Below are 18,129 nucleotides of genomic sequence, written 5' to 3'. Positions count from 1 at the left end.
TAACACCACACATTGCACATAAACACACATTCACACCACACCTCATTGTACATTTACACACATTAACACCACACCTCATTGTACATTAACACCACACTTCATTGTACATTAACACACATTAACACCACACTTCATTGTACATTAACACACATTAACACCGCACCTCATTGTAAATTAACACACATTAACACCACACTTCATTGTACATTTACACACATTAACACCACACTTCATTGTACATTTACACACATTAACACCACACTTCATTGTACATTAACACACATTAACTCCACACCTCATTGTACATTAACACACATCAACACCACACCTCATTGTACATAAACACACATCAACACCACACCTCATTGTACATAAACACACATCAACACCGCACCTCATTGTACATAAACACACAATACCACACTTCATTGTACATTAACACACATTAACACCACACTTCATTGTACATTAACACACATTAACTCCACACTTCATTGTACATAAACACACATTAAATCCACACATCATTTTACATTTACACACATTCACACCACACCTCATTCTACATTAACACACAACACCACACTTCATTGTACATTAACACACATTAACACCACACTTCATTGTACATTAACACCACACTTCATTGTACATTAACACACATTAACACCACACTTCATTGTACATTAACACACATTAACACCACACTTCATTGTACATTAACACACATTAACACCACACTTCATTGTACATTAACACACATTAACACCACACCTCATTGTACATTAACACACATTAACACCACACTTTATTGTACATTAACACCACACTTCATTGTACATTAACACACATTAACACCACACTTCATTGTACATTAACACACATTAACTCCACACTTCATTGTACATTAACACACATTAAATCCACACATCATTTTACATTTACACACATTCACACCACACCTCATTCTACATTAACACACAACACCACACTTCATTGTACATTAACACCACACTTCATTGTACATTAACACACATTAACACCACACCTCATTGTACATTAACACACATTAACACCACACTTCATTGTACATTAACACACATTAACACCACACTTCATTGTACATTAACACACATTAACACCACACTTCATTGTACATTAACACACATTAACACCACACTTCATTGTACATTAACACACATTAACACCACACTTCATTGTACATTAACACACATTAACACCACACTTCATTGTACATTAACACACATTAACACCACACTTCATTGTACATTAACACACATTAACACCACACCTCATTGTACATTAACACACATTAACACCACACTTTATTGTACATTAACACACATTAACACCACACTACATTAACACCACACTTCATTGTACATTAACACACATTAACACCACACTTCATTGTACATTAACACACATTAACACCGCACCTCATTGTACATTTACACACATTAACACCACACTTCATTGTACATTTGCACACATTAACACCACACTTCATTGTACATTAACACCACACCTCATTGTACATTAACACACATTAACACCACACCTCATTGTACATTAACACACATTAACACCACACCTCATTGTACATAAACACACATTAACACACATTAACACCACACCTCATTGTACATTAACACACATTAACACCACACCTCATTGTACATAAACACACATTAACACACATTAACACCACACCTCATTGTACATTAACACACATTAACACCACACCTCATTGTACATAAACACACATTAACACACATTAACACCACACCTCATTGTACATTAACACACATTAACACCACACCTCATTGTACATAAACACACATTAACACCACACCTCATTGTACATTAACACACATTAACACCACACCTCATTGTGCATTAACACACATTAACACCACACCTCATTGTACATAAACACACATTAACACACATTAACACCACACCTCATTGTACATTAACACACGACGTCATTGTGCAGGTGTCTCACCTTGAGCTCAGTGAAGCTGCACCGCCTGGGTAAACCACAAATCTCTATTTTATAAATTTCAGACGTGAAGGGACAATCGTTTACGTACTCGTACAATTCCTTCGAACTATTTTTCCCCTTATCCCGTAGTCCGACCATTCCCTCGTCCTCTCTCACGTTCATCTGCTGCATTTCTCTCGGCGAATCCGACATTGGCGCACATTTGTGTACTTCTACATTTTCCTCTTTGCCATCAAGCTCAGTCCCCATCAACGCACTCTCCATCCTTACGATAATATAATGAATGTCTCCTCGGTTCGGGTTCACTCTGTACTCACGTCCTCATCAAGAATGCCTCAAAACAACATAACGCAACAAGTCACGCCGACCGAAAAATCGAAGTAACGTGGTCGAGCGTTTGATTTCCGGCGGAACACGGAAGATAGGGGGAGGTAAGAGTTCTTACATCGTCGATTAAATTTGTTCGTAAAAGACCAATTATTTGTGCATATCATGAAATATACTCGGAACATCGGATCAGACTGCAAACGGATTCGCAAATAAGAAATCGTTTTTTTTTTTTTTTTAGGGTTTAGTCAATACACCGCCCTAATTGTTTATCTCCAATAAAATTGATTCGGTTGTAGGAAATGTCATTTTATTCCATTTCCAATAAAGTGCAAACATAACGGAAAAAAAAATGCAGAATCTCAAATAAAACTATCAAATAAATTTGATGATTTGCACATTGGTTTGAAGTTAACCTGCAGATCCAACTTGAAGTAAAAGATTACGGTTTCGTAACATTTCACTTGTTGGAAAATTAAATTAACACGCGTTAAAAAGTGAAAGGAAAACAAGCGAGGACAATGGCCTTTGATAATACATCGCCTAATGTGATACAGGATAATTACCTGATCTTTCTTCACTATTTGGCGCATTCTAAAAGAGAAAACAAGAAGACAAAATAAAACAGGGAACGCATAAATAATGTGAGGGACGCAGACGTCCTCTTTGCTGAAGGCGCTGTCACACCTTGACGATTTAGCCAGCGTATGCCGACCTATGAAAAATTTGCCGAACCAAGCTGGCACACGTCGAATACGTTATGGGTAAGTTGTGTATACGTTAAGAGCACGCTGAAAAACGATGAAGTACGCTGTCATATTTCGTGGTACGTCGTGAAATTTCAAGCATGCTGAAAATTTTACGACGTACTCGCCGTATAGCTCACACGTTCCGCTACGTTGGGAATAAGTTGTGGGCACGTTATGAGATCGTTGACACACGTCGACACAAGTTCCTTGTAAGTTAGTCATAAGTCCAAACACGTCGAGGTAATGTTTAGCATACCCGAAACTTATTTTCTCCGTCAAGGCACATTTTTTTTCTCCTTGGCTCCGTGAAGGCACGTAACGAAATATCTGAAGTTGTTGTTGTTGTTGTTGTTTTTTATTATTATTTTTTTTAGTCTATCACGAATTTTAAAATATATTCGGACATTTGCTTTTAAGTTTCGACGTCGACGTGACAATATCCTCAAACAGAAAATATTCACAGAGGAGGAACTAAGAATAAGACATGGGCAAACTGAAGAGGCAATCGGACGTGACGTAACGGCACGTGACGAAATATCGGAAGTTATTGTTGTTTTTTAAACGCTGCCAATACGCCATTATACGGTAGCTGTAAATTAGAAACACGTTCAGTAAGTTCTGTGGCCGTCTGGAAGACGTCAATCAAATACGTCTACATACGTCAATATGCGTTGGAGGTACGTTACACATTGGTTCAAAGCACGTTACTCATAGGTTAGAAATAAGTTTTGGGTACGCTAAGCATTACCTCGACGTGTTTCGACTAATGAGTAACTTACACGTAACGTGCCTCGACGTGTGTCAACAATCGCATAACGTGCCTCGACGTGTGTCAACGATCGTGTAACGTGCCTACAACACGTTACTCATCGGTTATAAATAAGTTTCGGGTACGCTAATCATTACCTCGACGTGTTTCGACTTATGAGTAACTTACAAGTAATGTGTGTCGACGTGTGTCAACGATCGCATAACGTGCCTGCAACTTTTGGCCAGCGTAGCGGAACGTGTGAGTCATACGCCTGCATACGTTGTAAAATTTCAAGCATGCTAAAATTTGAGGACAACCGCAAAGTACAACGATGAAAGCCAGCGTACTACGACGTATGGCAGTGTTTTTCAGCGTGCTCTTAACGTATACACAACTTACCCATAACATATTCGACGTGTGCCAGCTTGGTTCGGCAAATTTTTCATAGGTCGGCATACGCTAGCTAAATCGTCAAGGTGTGACAGCGCCTTGAGTCATGTCGATGGTAAATTAATATGACGAGTTATTGCAAACATTATTTAAATCGGTATCTATCTATAATTCCAGCAATGTGTGTGTGTGTGTGTGTGTGTGTGTGTGTGTGTGTGTGTGTGTGTGTGTGTGTGTGTGTGTGTGTGTGTGTGTGTGTGTGTGTGAGACCGCTGTTTCTCGACAACCACTGGTGTCCGATCTAATTGAAACTTGCCAGGTATATTGCTGGGGCCCTGAGGATGTGCCTTTTCAAGGTTTGATATTAATCGGACAAGTGCTTCCCAAGTTATGGCCATTTATTTACCAACCAATGACGAGACACGTTGCTGCGTGGGCGTGGCCGATGGGGGAAGGGAACCTCAGCCATGTTCCCCATTACGGCTTACAATGTACGGACTTCCGGATGGCGATGACTTCGTGTATTCTAATAATTTCTCGATTTCTTATGCGCATTTATAGATAACCACAATGCCCCAAGTTAAGATCGTTTTCCTATTAGACGGTGCATAAATTTCGGTAACATCAGAGTGAGCTGGTATGCTCCAAACCAGGAAGTAATTTTTTTTCTCTCTTCTCTTCTCTTTGTGTTTTTCCTTGTGATGACATTGCGAAAAGGCAAAATATGTTGGTGCTAATTGAATAATTGGCCATTAAAACTAAATTGCGAATAATCGTGACTGCTATATGCGAACTTCCGGGCCACATAGGTCATGTGGAGGTGGGTCGGTTCGTTCAATTTCGTTGTGCAGATCACCAATCTAAACAAAATTCACCCTGTACATTCATGAGAACACACCATTGAAATTCCTACTTGTTTCCGTATGCACAAGTTGACACACCGACAGTTACCATTTGAAATTACCTCCGTGAAGTGGGCGAGGCGTGCTTGTAATCGCGGAGGAAACGACCAGGAAACAACAAATGAAGATGGCGGCGCCCATGGTTGTCTGGTGATTTTGAGTGATTTTTGGTCTTTCAACAACCAAATATGCGTTGTTTCACACTTGGGTGTGGAGGAAGATTAGAAAGTGACGCAATTCACGGATAAGAGCTGGCTTAAGGTATGTGAGTGTGCGAAGGCTTGGTGCGACGCCACAGATAGTGAAACTATCAACAAATGCCGTTTGCTGGCTGATCAAATTTTGAAACTGCTGCCAATGACTGATCCTCCTGCGGATGCCGGCTGTCACCGGTTCTGCTATGCGTCGTTTTGTAACAAGGATCATATAAAATGTACTGAAGCCAGGAAAAGGAAATCAGAAGCCAGCACTACTGCAGTTTCTGCTAGAGCCAGTGAGGTGGTGGGCGGACTCGAAGAAGAGGGGCACTCATACAACAAAATACGTAGAAAATCCCTCAGAACCTCTGCAGAAAGGGTGGCTGGCAAATCAGCTGGTGTACTGCCAAGAATTTGTGTGATATGCCAGAAAAAAAGACAAATTCATCCATGTCAAAGGAAAATCTCAACGTGATCAGTTGTCCCTGGCAGAAACACAGGATGGAGGAAAGCTGAGGGAAACTGCTGAGCAGAGGAGAGATGAGCGTGATGTGAGAATAATAACAACTATAAAGGATAAAGACTGTGTGGCGCTGGAAGTTTGTTATCACTGTAAATGTTATAATGAGTATATGAATGACACATACCATAGACAGAGTGAAAGTAAACTCCAAACTCAGAAAGTGAACTATGACTCAACAGTTGACATTTTCTGTGATAAAGTAATCCAGGTAAGACTCGTTTATGGAAAGCAATCTATACATATGAAGAAGTTGTGTGAGATGTTCAATGACCTACTCAGAGTATGCGAAGGTCAGGATAAGGCCAACTACCAGGCAACAACACTGAAGAAAAGACTGCAGGAACGGTACCCAGACATGATTTTCTATCGTCCATCAAAAATGTCTGAGAGCGAAGTGGTGTACATGAAGGACATTGATATTGATTCCATTTCTCAGGCTGCTGTTGTAGACAGTAGCTCTACAACAAAAACAGAGTCAACTGCAGAGGATGAAGCCAGCCAGGGTCCACAGCAGGGTGACTTAGACCTCAATTTACATGTTCTATACTCGGGAGCACTCATGGTGAGGGATGACCTGAACAAACACCAAAGTGTGGACATTACATGGCCCTACTTGGAAATGGTGGAGCTAGCACTAGAGCTTATACAGGCAACTCGTACTTCGAACTGGCCGAAACACCTTGCGATCACGAGAGCGTCAATGCCCTGGTACTTTGCGTACGATCACCTAAACTATGCAAGGTACTTACCCGTTTACTGGTTGGAAATGGCCGGGCTAGAGCACTCCCACCCAGACACCTATCAAGCGTTCATGGACGGCAAATGGACTGCCCAACGGCATACTCGTTATGGATTTAGTAGTGTTGCGTGTGATCAGATCATAGAGCAGACTTTAAATAGGGACAGCGAGACCAGTGGAGGCATCATCGCTTGCACTCAGAAAAGCACAGCTGTGAAGAAGTGGATCCTGTCCCAACCAGCACGTGCGGAAATCGCAAGGAAATGTGAGTCCATGGCGGGTATCCACAACGAGCCCCGAACGAGAAAGGATTTGGATGTGTCGAGCTCGAAGAAGAATGAAGCAGCGGTGGTACAAGTGATGGACACAGTACTTCAAATGATTAACCCTTACTCCGGCGCTCACCTTGAACTCGTCAATATGAGCTCAGGTATCATCGCACCGCCAGCCACTTCCGCTGACTTGATGAACACATATGTCAAGGGAGAGAATGCTGTCGTGCAATTCTTGCGTGATCGGCTTCTCTCGTGTGAGGTCCCATTCTTTAGTCCGATTTTGAAGGCCAAATTGGCAACTTTCTTGAAGGCGCGAGGAAAGTCGGCGACTCCCCACCAGCAGATGCCGAAGGTTGAAATTGCGAATGAACGTCGTCTTTTCACACGACTGCTGTTGATTGGCGAGAAAAGCAATGTAACACTCCACGATCTGCTCGCGTACCCACTGGCGAACATATCTTTCCCGCTGACATCTGGTGATGGTTCGATTGCTAAGACGGACAAAGCCAAACTCCGCAACCATATACTGAAACTGTGGCCCGATTGCCGTCTGGACGCTCGGCCTATCCAAGGTGCAATGATTGTGGATGGAATGTCCGTTATTCAGGCGATAAAGGCTGGGTCACTGCCAAACACTTTCGGCAAACTGGAAGAGATGGTGCTGAACATCGTAGTGGCCAAAGCACGACATAACCAATCTTCGAGACTGGACGCTCCTGCTTCATGCCACTCACGCGGGACAGAATGAAGAGTCGGTGCGCATGGAGAGTTTCGACACCGATGTGTTTGTGTTGGCATTGGTTCACTCGAAGTCGATTCGAGCACGAAATTTCCATCTGGTCACAGGAAGTCCCAAGGACATTATTGTCGTTGACATCAGGAAGCTGAGTAATGACCTGGATAGATCTGTCTGGGATGCGTTGATAGGTTTGCACAATTTCATGTTTAGTGATACCACTAGTGCATTCCATGGTAAGGGCAAAACAAGGCCATTTGACTTGATGATGAAGGGTCCCCATCTCATCACCTGTTTCAGGAGCATTGGTCGAGGATTCACGCTAGATCAGAATATCATTCACGACCTGGAACAATTCGTCTGCTCCATGTACAATCAGCTGACCATGAAGAGTGTGGATTAGGTTCGCTACAAGCTATTCTGCAGCCAGTCGCTGGGAGAACAGAAGTTGCCGCCTACAAGCGACGCTCTGATGCTGCATTGCAAAAGAATGAACTATCAGTCTGCGATCTACCACCGCGTGACTGAGAGGTATATAGAAGCCCCTTCTCTTACATGTCACGGATGGGTGGAACCCAACGGAGCACTGACTGTTCACTGGCTGAACAAACCACCAGCGCCGAAGGAACTGTTAGAGGCGACGAAATGTAATTGCAAGAAGACAAAATGCGAGACCAACCAGTGTTCTTGCCGGTCAAAAGGACTGTCCTGCGCAGAGTGCTGTGGGTGTCAAAACTGCGCCAACGATGAACAGACCCGTGCAGAAATGGAACTTATGGATGATGAAAGCAGAACTGATGATGATTCCGACGACAAACTGTGAATGCGGGTGTCACATTGCTTTTGCTGTGGTGATCTACTACACAGTAGTATTCAGTTTGGTTAGCATGTAATAGTGAACTTGAGTTTTGTAAAGCAGCAGTCAAGAGCATAGTTCAGCAACCGCTTCAGAGCAAGAAATACTGGAGTTCTAAGACAGTAATCCTCTTGTGGCGGTTCTACTTTTCATCAGGCTGAGTCGTGAAGTCTCTTTGTCTTTGATTTAATCTGTAATAGCCAATGTAACTGTCTTTAATAGTCAATATAACTACCTTTAATAGCCAGTGTGGCTGCCTTTAATAACACTGAACAACAAATTTCAAAAAATTTTTTTTACTGGAGATGTGTAAAGTGATTAAGACTAATTTGGGTACGCTGATTTCAAAAATCATAACCGTTTTGCTGTATCATGTCAGGATTTTCAGGAACAGAAATATTCCCATTGCCTAGAAGTCAGGATTTCAATGAAATTTACATATGTCTTTAACATGTCTATTTCGTACAATTGTTGTTAACTTGTGTTATATTTCTTTCTTTCAGATAAAGATGAGTAGGCGTTCCTGTACCAATCATCCTGACAACTTCTGTTATGTCTGTGGTCGGTATACCAAAAAAGATCAACAGCGAAGTATATCTACAGCAGTGAAAATGAAGGCCGCCTACTTTCACTACTTCGGGTGTAAGGTGGGGGACCAAGAACAGAGCTGGGCACCACACATCTGCTGCACAAGCTGTCACACAACCTTGACTCAGTGGTTGGTGGGCAAGCGCGCGAGCATGCCATTTGCGGTGCCCATGATATGGCGTGAGCCGCAGAATCATCATGATGATTGTTATTTCTGCTGCACAAGCATCGCCGGCTTCAACAAGAAGAATAAAGGTCACATCAAGTACGCTGACTGCGTCTCTGCTCGTAAACCCGTGCCTCATGATGACGAGAACCCCGTTCCAACAACTCCAGCTGATCAGAACATAGCTGTAAGCAGTGGTGAAGAGGATGGTGATGATGAACCTTTTGAACCCGACACTCAAGAATCACACCTTCTGAACCAGGGAGACTTAAATGATCTTGTAAGAGATCTCTCGCTGTCAAAGGGGAAGGCAGAGCTGCTTGGATCAAGGCTGCAGCAGTGGAATCTACTTGAACCTAACACCAAGATATCCTTGTTCAGAGCACGTCACAGAGACATGGCTGAGTTCTTTGAGATGGAAGACACGATGACATTCTGCAGTGACATCAACGGTCTGTTGAAAGAACTTGGGTGTGATCACGATCCTGCAGACTGGCGCCTCTTCATCGACTCGGGGAAGAACAGCTTGAAGGCTGTTTTGCTCCACAATGGCAACGAGAAACCATCAGTCCCACTGGCTCACGCGTTCGGCATGACAGAGACCTATGAGACTATGCGGCAGCTGCTTGATTCCATCAAGTACAATGACTTCAACTGGCACATCTGCGGAGACTTGAAAGTGGTGGCGCTGTTGTTAGGGCTGCAGTCAGGCTACACGAAATACATGTGCTTCCTTTGTCTCTGGGATAGCAGAGACGACAAGAATCACTGGACGAAGAAAGATTGGGAAGAGCGAAAAGAGCATGTACCTGGTCGACACAACGTGAAGCATGTCGCCCTTGTCGACCCAGCCAAGGTTTTTCTTCCACCACTCCACATAAAGCTCGGCTTGATGAAAAGTTTTGTACGGGCAATGGATCTGAATGGGCGTGGGTTTTTATACCTCAAGGAAAAGTTTGGCAACACCTTGTCGGAGGCCAAGATCAAGGCTGGTGTCTTTGTTGGACCGCAAATCCGACAGATTATGAAGGACGAAACTTTTCCGACAACTCTAAACCCCAAAGAGCTGGCAGCGTGGAGGAGCTTCAAAGCTGTGACGGACAACTTCTTGGGGAACGAGCGCGCGGACAACTATGAAGAAATAGTGCAGCAGCTGCTGGATTCCTTCAGGAAACTTGGCTCCAGGATGTCCCTGAAAATCCATTTCCTACACCAGCACCTGAACTTCTTCCCTGACAACTTGGGAGCAGTCTCGGACGAGCACGGCGAGCGATTCCACCAAGAGATTTCACTCATGGAGACGCGTTACCAAGGGCGGCACAACCCGAACATGATGGGCGATTTCTGCTGGTTCCTGCATCGTGAAACTGACACAGAGCAGCACAAACGCAAAGCCAAATGCCTAAAGCATTTTTAATTACATTCTAGTGGAGTTTTTCTGTAATTTCTATAATTTTGAAGCATTCATGATGAAATAAATGAATAAATGAATTTTTGTAAATTTCATTGAAATCCTGACTTCTAGGCAATGGGAATATTTCTGTTACTGAAAATCCTGACGTGATACAGCAAAACGGTTATGATTTTTGAAATCAGCGTACCCAAATTAGTCTAAATCACTTTACACATCTCCAGTAAAAAAATTTTGTTGTTCAGTGTAATCAATGTAACTACCTTCAATAGCCAATGTAACTGCCTTTAATAGTCAATGTAACTACCTTTAATAGCCAGTGTGGCTGCCTTTTAAGCAAAAAGTTGCCTTGGTAAACTCGAAGGCCTGTCTGGTCGGTCCAGACGTTTTCGGCCGGTAAAAATACGTAACTGCTTCGGTTTACGACCTTTAATTATAAACATCTTTAACAACAGTGAAAAGGGCTCTGTGTAAACATATTGTATCATTTTAAGACCTCACAAGAGTTTTATTTGATGTACATATCTGTCTAACCTTGATTCTTCATTTCTGTGTAAAAATCGTGCTTTAATGTTCGGTGTATCTTTAATTGCCTAAAATGACCAATTGTGTCACATCCTCGACGTGAAAACAAGTGGATTTGGACTCAGCGTCTAAAATTCTTTAAGTATGCCAAATTTCATTCAGATTGGTGATCTGCACAACGAAAATCATTTTCTGAAGGTAAGAGCGAGTACCTACCTCCACATGGTCACACGTTCGGGCACGTGAGAGCGATGGAACGGCCTGTGTGGTTGTTGTTTCTTGGTCCCGGTTTGAAATAATTTTTTTTTTAAACGGGCACGTACTTGTCTATCTATAATTCCAGCAGTGTGTGTGTGTGTGTGTGTGTGTGTGTGTGTGTGTGTGTGTGTGTGTGTGTGTGTGTGTGTGTGTGTGTGTGTGTGTGTGTGTGTGTGTGTGTGTGTGTGTGTGTGTGTGTGTGTGTGTGTGTGTGTGTGTGTGTGTGTGTGTGTATCTGCAACCGCTGTTTCTGGATAACCACTGGTTCAATCTCATTGAAACTTGCCACCTACATTGCTGGGGCCCTGTGGATGTGCCTTTTTAAGGTTTGATTTTAATCGGACAAGTGCTTCCCAAGTTATGGCCATTTATTTACCAACCAATGACAGGACACGGTGCTATGACGTCACAATTTTTTTTTCTTCACGGTTTTTTTTTTTTTTTTGCACGTACGGGCACGTGAGAGCGAAGGAAAGGCTTGTGTGGTTGTTGTTTCTGGCACGTGGTTTGAAAGTTTTTTTTTTAATATTTTTTTATTTTTGTACGTATGGCCACGCACATACGGGCACGCACTAGTATTTTCAACGAGGGGCCACTCCCTGAAACTGTTTATGCCGAGGTGTAAGTTCGACATGAGGAAAAATTTCTTCAGAGGGAAGTGAGACACCGGAACAGGCACCTCGTTAATGTTGTGGGTGCTCAGTTGAACAGCATCGACCACGCACACGTCTCTGGCTCGAGTGGAAGTGATGTTTCATTTATTGGTCCACGTTGAGGAACACGATGTGCACATTCTGTTACTCCTCCCTTCTCAATGAAGAGTCAGATCATTACATTGTCAAAGTATTGTCAACTGAACAATCAGCGTCCACAAAGCTCTAACAACATGTTAAACTACTCATTGGCTTGTAGTGCCACCAGAAACCACGTTTGAGTGAAAGTTTAACCAACTTCGTATGTCAGGTACATCAGTACAAGTCTGCAATGGTCATCAACACCGGTTTACAAGAAGTTTATGGATTTAACAAACACAAATCTGAAGACGACGATGGTTCACGAGCGGTATTTGACGATGTAGATTATTTCAGAAGTCAAGGATGAGACAATGTGATAATGTTTGACCAAGTTATAAAAATGATCAACATGATGTGGTACGAGTGACGGGTTATTAGCTGCAAAATGTCGAAAACCCGGTTTCGTTCAACAACTTAAAAAATTTGACCTTTGCATAATCTTTAAAGGTCACAAGACAATGTTGTGGACATTGAAATAAGGAAACAGGATACGTGCTATAGCTTAATGGAGTTAGTTCGTCGAAGAAGGTCGAAAACCCAGTTCGATTCCCACAACTTTGAAAATTTGACCTTTGTGAACTTTAAAGGTCAAAGATCAAGGATTATGACCTTTGGTGCAAAACTTTCTCTGGAACATTCCAGGAACAATATAACGTCATATAGGCTATATGGCATTTCACACTCCTCGGATTATCCATACTTTGATGAAATCAGCGTAAAAACAAACTTGAAGGGGGCGCCACGGGCAAGGTGTTCGAGATAGAGCAAAATGGTTTCAAGACTTTAGGTGGGGAATGACCTCAAGATTATGCATAAAAAATAGTCATCCTAGCTCTCAAAGTTTGGGTGGTCGTATGATTTTTATGTCAAAATTCACAATTTTCTAAGTTCATGACCTTGTGACCTTGACCTTGTGACCTTGACCTTGGGACTAAAATGAAAAATCGAGCTCCGTGGGGCTATGCAGGTGCCATTGGGCTAACCAAATACCGAAACCCCTGCCAGATTTGACAACCCCCTCGGAGAAGATGGATTTTTATGTCAAAATCGCAGTTTTCTAAGTTTGTGACCTTGTGACCTTGACCTTGGGATGAAAATGAAAAATCGAGCTCCGTGCGGCGATGCAGGTGCCATTGGGCTAACCAAATACCAAAACACTGCCAGATTCGACAAACCCCCTCTTTTGGAATACCATGACATGCGAAAACCTCCTTCATCTCAGTGACGATCGTAGTGGCAGTCTTGTCCTTGATCTCCATCACCTCCGGATACTTGTTATAGTAATCAACCACCAGGAGATAGTCTTCACTTTGCTATGTGAGGACATTGGCTCCCATCTCCTGCCATGCAAGCTCAGGTATGGGGTGTGGCCTCAATGGCTCCTTGGGCTGTGCATTCCTATGGCTCAGGCAAACTGCACAGTTCACCACTGTGTTCAATGTCTACAGTCATGTTGGGCCAAAATGGAGCACCAGCGGCCCTGGCTTTAATTTTCTCAGCTCCCATGTGACTCTCATGTAGCAGAGCCAGCATCTCACTCTTCAGTGATCTCAGGATCACAATGCGATCTCCAACACACAGCAGTCCGTCAGCTATGTGTACCTCATCTTTGACCAGCCAGTAGTCTTGGAGGATGCTCGGAGTACTGTGCTTCTTTTTTGGCCATCCCATCATGGCTGCCTGCCTTACCATCTGGAGGTCAGGGTCCTCAGCAGCTGCAGCTCAGATCTGCTCTTGTCTCATGGCACTCACCGGCATGTCACGCACCAGGTAGTGAACCATGACTTCTATAGATGTCATCCTCCGTCTGATCGGTCACCAGGTAAGTATGCATGATTCAGCATGTCGGCTACATGCATGTACTTACCTGGGACATACTGTTGTGGGCCGGGCTTCGGTGGCGATAAACGATCACTAGGTGGAGCAGTGGAGGAGTCTCCCACCGAACACCTGGAATTTAGGTCGTGACCCTCGGACAACTCCAAAGGTCACGGGTCCCTTCGCGACCATGGTCGCCAATATTTCGACAGCATGGGGTAGGGTTAATTGCCTAATTTCAATATACCTAAGTACCCACGTCATCCAACAACCGGGGAAAACCACACCCTCGACGGGCTCTGTCGAACCAGGTTGCTCTAGCGACCTCTGCCCAGTATAACCGAGCGGAATTACCAGAGTCCGTCGGACCCAAATGAACAATTACCGGCTCAAACGGCCTCACAAATTCTCAATATGCACCGTGCTGGACCAATGGGAGAAAGCACAGAAAATGAGCTGGTACATTTAACGGGTTTATTTATAAGGGAGGGGGATACAGAGAGCAGAGTTAAACCGACGAAAAGCAATGCAGGTATGTACAAGGCACTTACACAATTCTACTTAACGGACTGGCGACACACACACACACACACACACACACACACACACACACACACACACACACACACACACACACACACACACACACACACACACACGAGAACTGGGCCGTCCGGCCTTTATTGAGGCCTTCTGCTCGGAAGGAAAGGCAAGCCGAAGGCCAGGGTCTGGCGTGCACCTGTCCGCCTCATGCGGTGTACGAAGATCTGGTCGCGTGGCGGGATACGAACCCACAGCTTTCACGCAGCGTCAAGCACCAGGGACCACGCTCTCCAACCGGCCACGCACCAATTAACCAAGACCAAGGAGATCATACGACGATGACCCAGGACCAGACAAACCGGCCAGCACCAAGACCCGCGACCTCCAAGATGACCAACCTCCCCAGCCTGGTGTTCCTTTTTATCTTTCTTGTCCGGGGTGAGAAAATCGCCATCTGGGGCGATCTCCACCCTCAATGGCGTGGGTGTCATGGGAAAGTCGCCCTCTGTCGCAATCTTCACCCTCATTGGCCAGGGTGTCGTGGGAAAGTGGGAAAGACGGCAGCTTCCGGGCGGAGTTCCTGGGGGGGAAATGTCAGAAGGAGGAGTGCCAGAAGGTGGTGTACCGGCGGGAGGAGTACCTGAGGGAGCCAGATGGCGAACTGACACAGTGGTCTCCCTGCCATCCGGGAGCCTGACATGAGCATACTCTGGATTAGTGTCAATGAGTTCGACCCCCTCCACCAGCGGTTCATACTTGCTTTGTCGTACCGGGCGTTTCATGAACACTGTACCGGGGTGGGTCAGCCAGTTGGGCACCGTTTGACCGTCAACATAACGTCGTTGGTGAGTAAACATACGTTCGTGAGGAGTGGCATTTGTGGACGTGCAGAGCAAAGAGCGTATGGAATTCAGAGCGTCGGGAAGAGTAACCTCCCATCGCTCGGGGCCCAGTCCTCTCGATTTCAGCGCCAGAGTTACGGCTTTCCAAATAACTCCATTATACCGTTCCACCTGCCCGTTTCCCTGTGGGTTGTAACCCGTCGTTCGACTAGTTGCTATGCCGTGCTCTAATAGGAATTGTTTTAGCCCGGCCGACATGAAACACGGCCCTCTGTCTGAATGTATGTACGAAGGTCTCCCAAACATAGCGAAGAGGTCAGAGAGACATTTTACGACAGTGCCCGAGGTCATATCCGAGCACGGAAACGCGAAAGGGAACCTTGAATATTCATCAACAACGGTGAATATGTATCTGTTGTCTGTTTCGGTCGGCAGGGGCCCTTTGAAGTCGATGTTTAGTCTCTCGAAGGGGGAAGTGGCCTTGATCAGTCTGCCAGATGCCGCGCCATAGAATCTGGGTTTTAGTTCAGCACAAACAGGGCATGAAGCATTCATTTGTTTAATATCTTCAACAGAATAGGGAAGATTTTGTCTGCGTACGAAATGTGCCATCCTGGTTACCCCTGGGTAGCACAGAGACACATGGAGGTCTTGCAAAGCCTGACTGATTGTTGCCGAACTGTAGACCCGGGAGAAGGTATCTGCAGCAGGGTTTTCTTTCCCGGGCCGGTAAACAATGTCGTATCTGTAGCAAGCTAGGTCTATCCGCCATCTCATAATTTTTTCATTCTTAATTTTCCCGTTATTTTTCCCATCAAACATGAATGCCACGGATCGTTGGTCCGTAACGAGCGTGAAGTGGTTTCCCAGTAAATAATGTCTCCATTTCCGCAGCGCTTCAACGATGGCGTACGCTTCCTTCTCTATCGCTGAGTGTCTCTGCTCGCTTCTAGAGAGAGTTCTCGAGAAGAACGCGACCGGCCGCCCAGACTGATTAAGTGTAGCAGCTATGGCGTGATTTGAAGCGTCGGTCTCCACCACGAAGGGCACCGAGCTGTCGATCGATAAAACCACGGACTTACTGATATCATCCTTGAGATTGTGGAAAGCTCTTACAACAGCGGCATCTGGTGGAAAGTTTTTGCAATGCACTAGGGGATGTATTTTCTCGGAGTATTGCGAAATCCATCTCGCATAGTAAGCGAACATCCCGATCACCCGGCGCATTGTTTGCAAGTCCTGAGGTGGTGGAAGCTCACGGAGCGGGCGCAATCGCTCAGGATCAGGCTTAATTGTGCCATCGGCTATTGTGTAGCCGAGAAGGTCAATTGACCTTGCCGAGAATACGCATTTCTCGTAGTTGAGAGTCAGATTATATTTTCTAGCAATGCTCAAGAATCTGTCCAGATTCCTATCATGTTCCCTCTGATCCCTACCGCACACTGTGACATTATCCACGTAAACAAAAGTGTCTTTGAGGTTTTCATCTGAGATGATGTCGTCCATAACCCGTTGGAAGCAAGCTACTCCATTCGTGACACCGAATGGTATCCTTCTGAACTGGTAGAGGCGCCGCCCTGCCTGGAATGCAGTGTAAGGTTTGTCTTCCTCTCGGATGGGAATTTGATGATAGGCGCTTCGCAAGTCGATGGTACTGAATACCTTATAATTGGCCACGCGTTCGACCATCTCATCTATGCGCGGCAGGTGGTAGGCGTCGAGTTGGGTGAAGCGATTGACCGTTTGGGAATAATCGACAACCATTCGTTTCTTATGGTTCTAACTGCTGGTTACTAACACCTGTGCGCGCCATGGCGAATCGCTCGGTTCTATAATTCCCTCCTCCAGTAATCGCTTGGTTTCCGAAGTGATGAGATTCATGTCAGCAGTGGTATATCGCCGCGATTTGATCGCTATCGGTTTGCAGACCGGCGACAAGTTAGCGAACAGCTGGGGGGACGTCACCTCCGCGGTGGTCAACGCATTTAAAATTAGACGAGGCTTGCTTCCTCCAAAGGGTATTTCGACGCTCGTGTGCTGCTTGAGGACATTATGACCCAGAATTACGTCTGCGCACAAATCACGAAGCACCAGTACCTTTACATCCCGATGCGTGTACCCTTTTACGTCCAATTCAACATTGCAGTACCCTCGTACGCGGGATTGTAGTGAGGTGGCGGCCATGCATACCGTATTGTCAGTCGGGTGGATTACCCATTTCCTGCCCTTCACTAGCGAGCTGTTGACGAAACTTTCAGAGCTACCGGTATCAATCAGTGCCTCAGCCATATGCCCGTTAATTCGCACGTTGATGATAGCCTTGGATAGATTCCCCGGGGAGGCTGCAGTCAATTTATTTTGCGAGTAGAGAGCCGCAGAAGTGGGTTTATTCCTCCTTAGAGTAGATTTACATACCCTGGCATAATGCCCTTTCTTGTCGCAATTCATGCATGTGGCATCTCTGGCGGGACATTTTTGACGAGGATGCCTTTTGTACCCACAAAAGAAGCATTTACCAACCGGAGCAGTTGCTGAGGAGTTTGACGAGGTCTGGGTATCCGGCTCCTCGGGTGTTTCTCCATCCCCTATGTCTGGCTGTGTCTGTGCCAGTGGGGTTCCTTGGGTTCCCATCGTAGCAGCGTTCATGAGCAGCATCGGTGTCCCAAATGACTCAGATTGCTGCTGAGCCGTATCCATCGCTCGAGCCTGA

General features: G+C 44.9%; 1 protein-coding gene across 1 annotated transcript in view; it reads right to left on the bottom strand.

The window, feature by feature from the left end:
* LOC147018146 (tRNA (uracil-5-)-methyltransferase homolog A-like) overlaps positions 1-2,447 on the bottom strand; it is a 33,709-nt gene extending 31,262 nt beyond the window's left edge. The window contains exon 1 of the mRNA XM_085897521.1: positions 2,030-2,447. Within this exon, the coding sequence (XP_085753647.1) occupies positions 2,030-2,293 (264 nt within the window). The 5' untranslated portion in view covers positions 2,294-2,447. The remainder of the gene's footprint in view (positions 1-2,029) is intronic.
* Positions 2,448-18,129: the final 15,682 nt, after the last annotated feature.

Source organism: Eptatretus burgeri, chromosome 10 (assembly GCF_056783735.1).
Source record: "Eptatretus burgeri isolate ZD-2024b chromosome 10, Ebu_testis_v1, whole genome shotgun sequence".
NCBI lineage: Eukaryota > Metazoa > Chordata > Myxini > Myxiniformes > Myxinidae > Eptatretus > Eptatretus burgeri.
The sequence above is the reverse complement of the archived record's forward strand: the minus strand, read 5'-3'. Positions and strand labels throughout refer to the sequence as shown.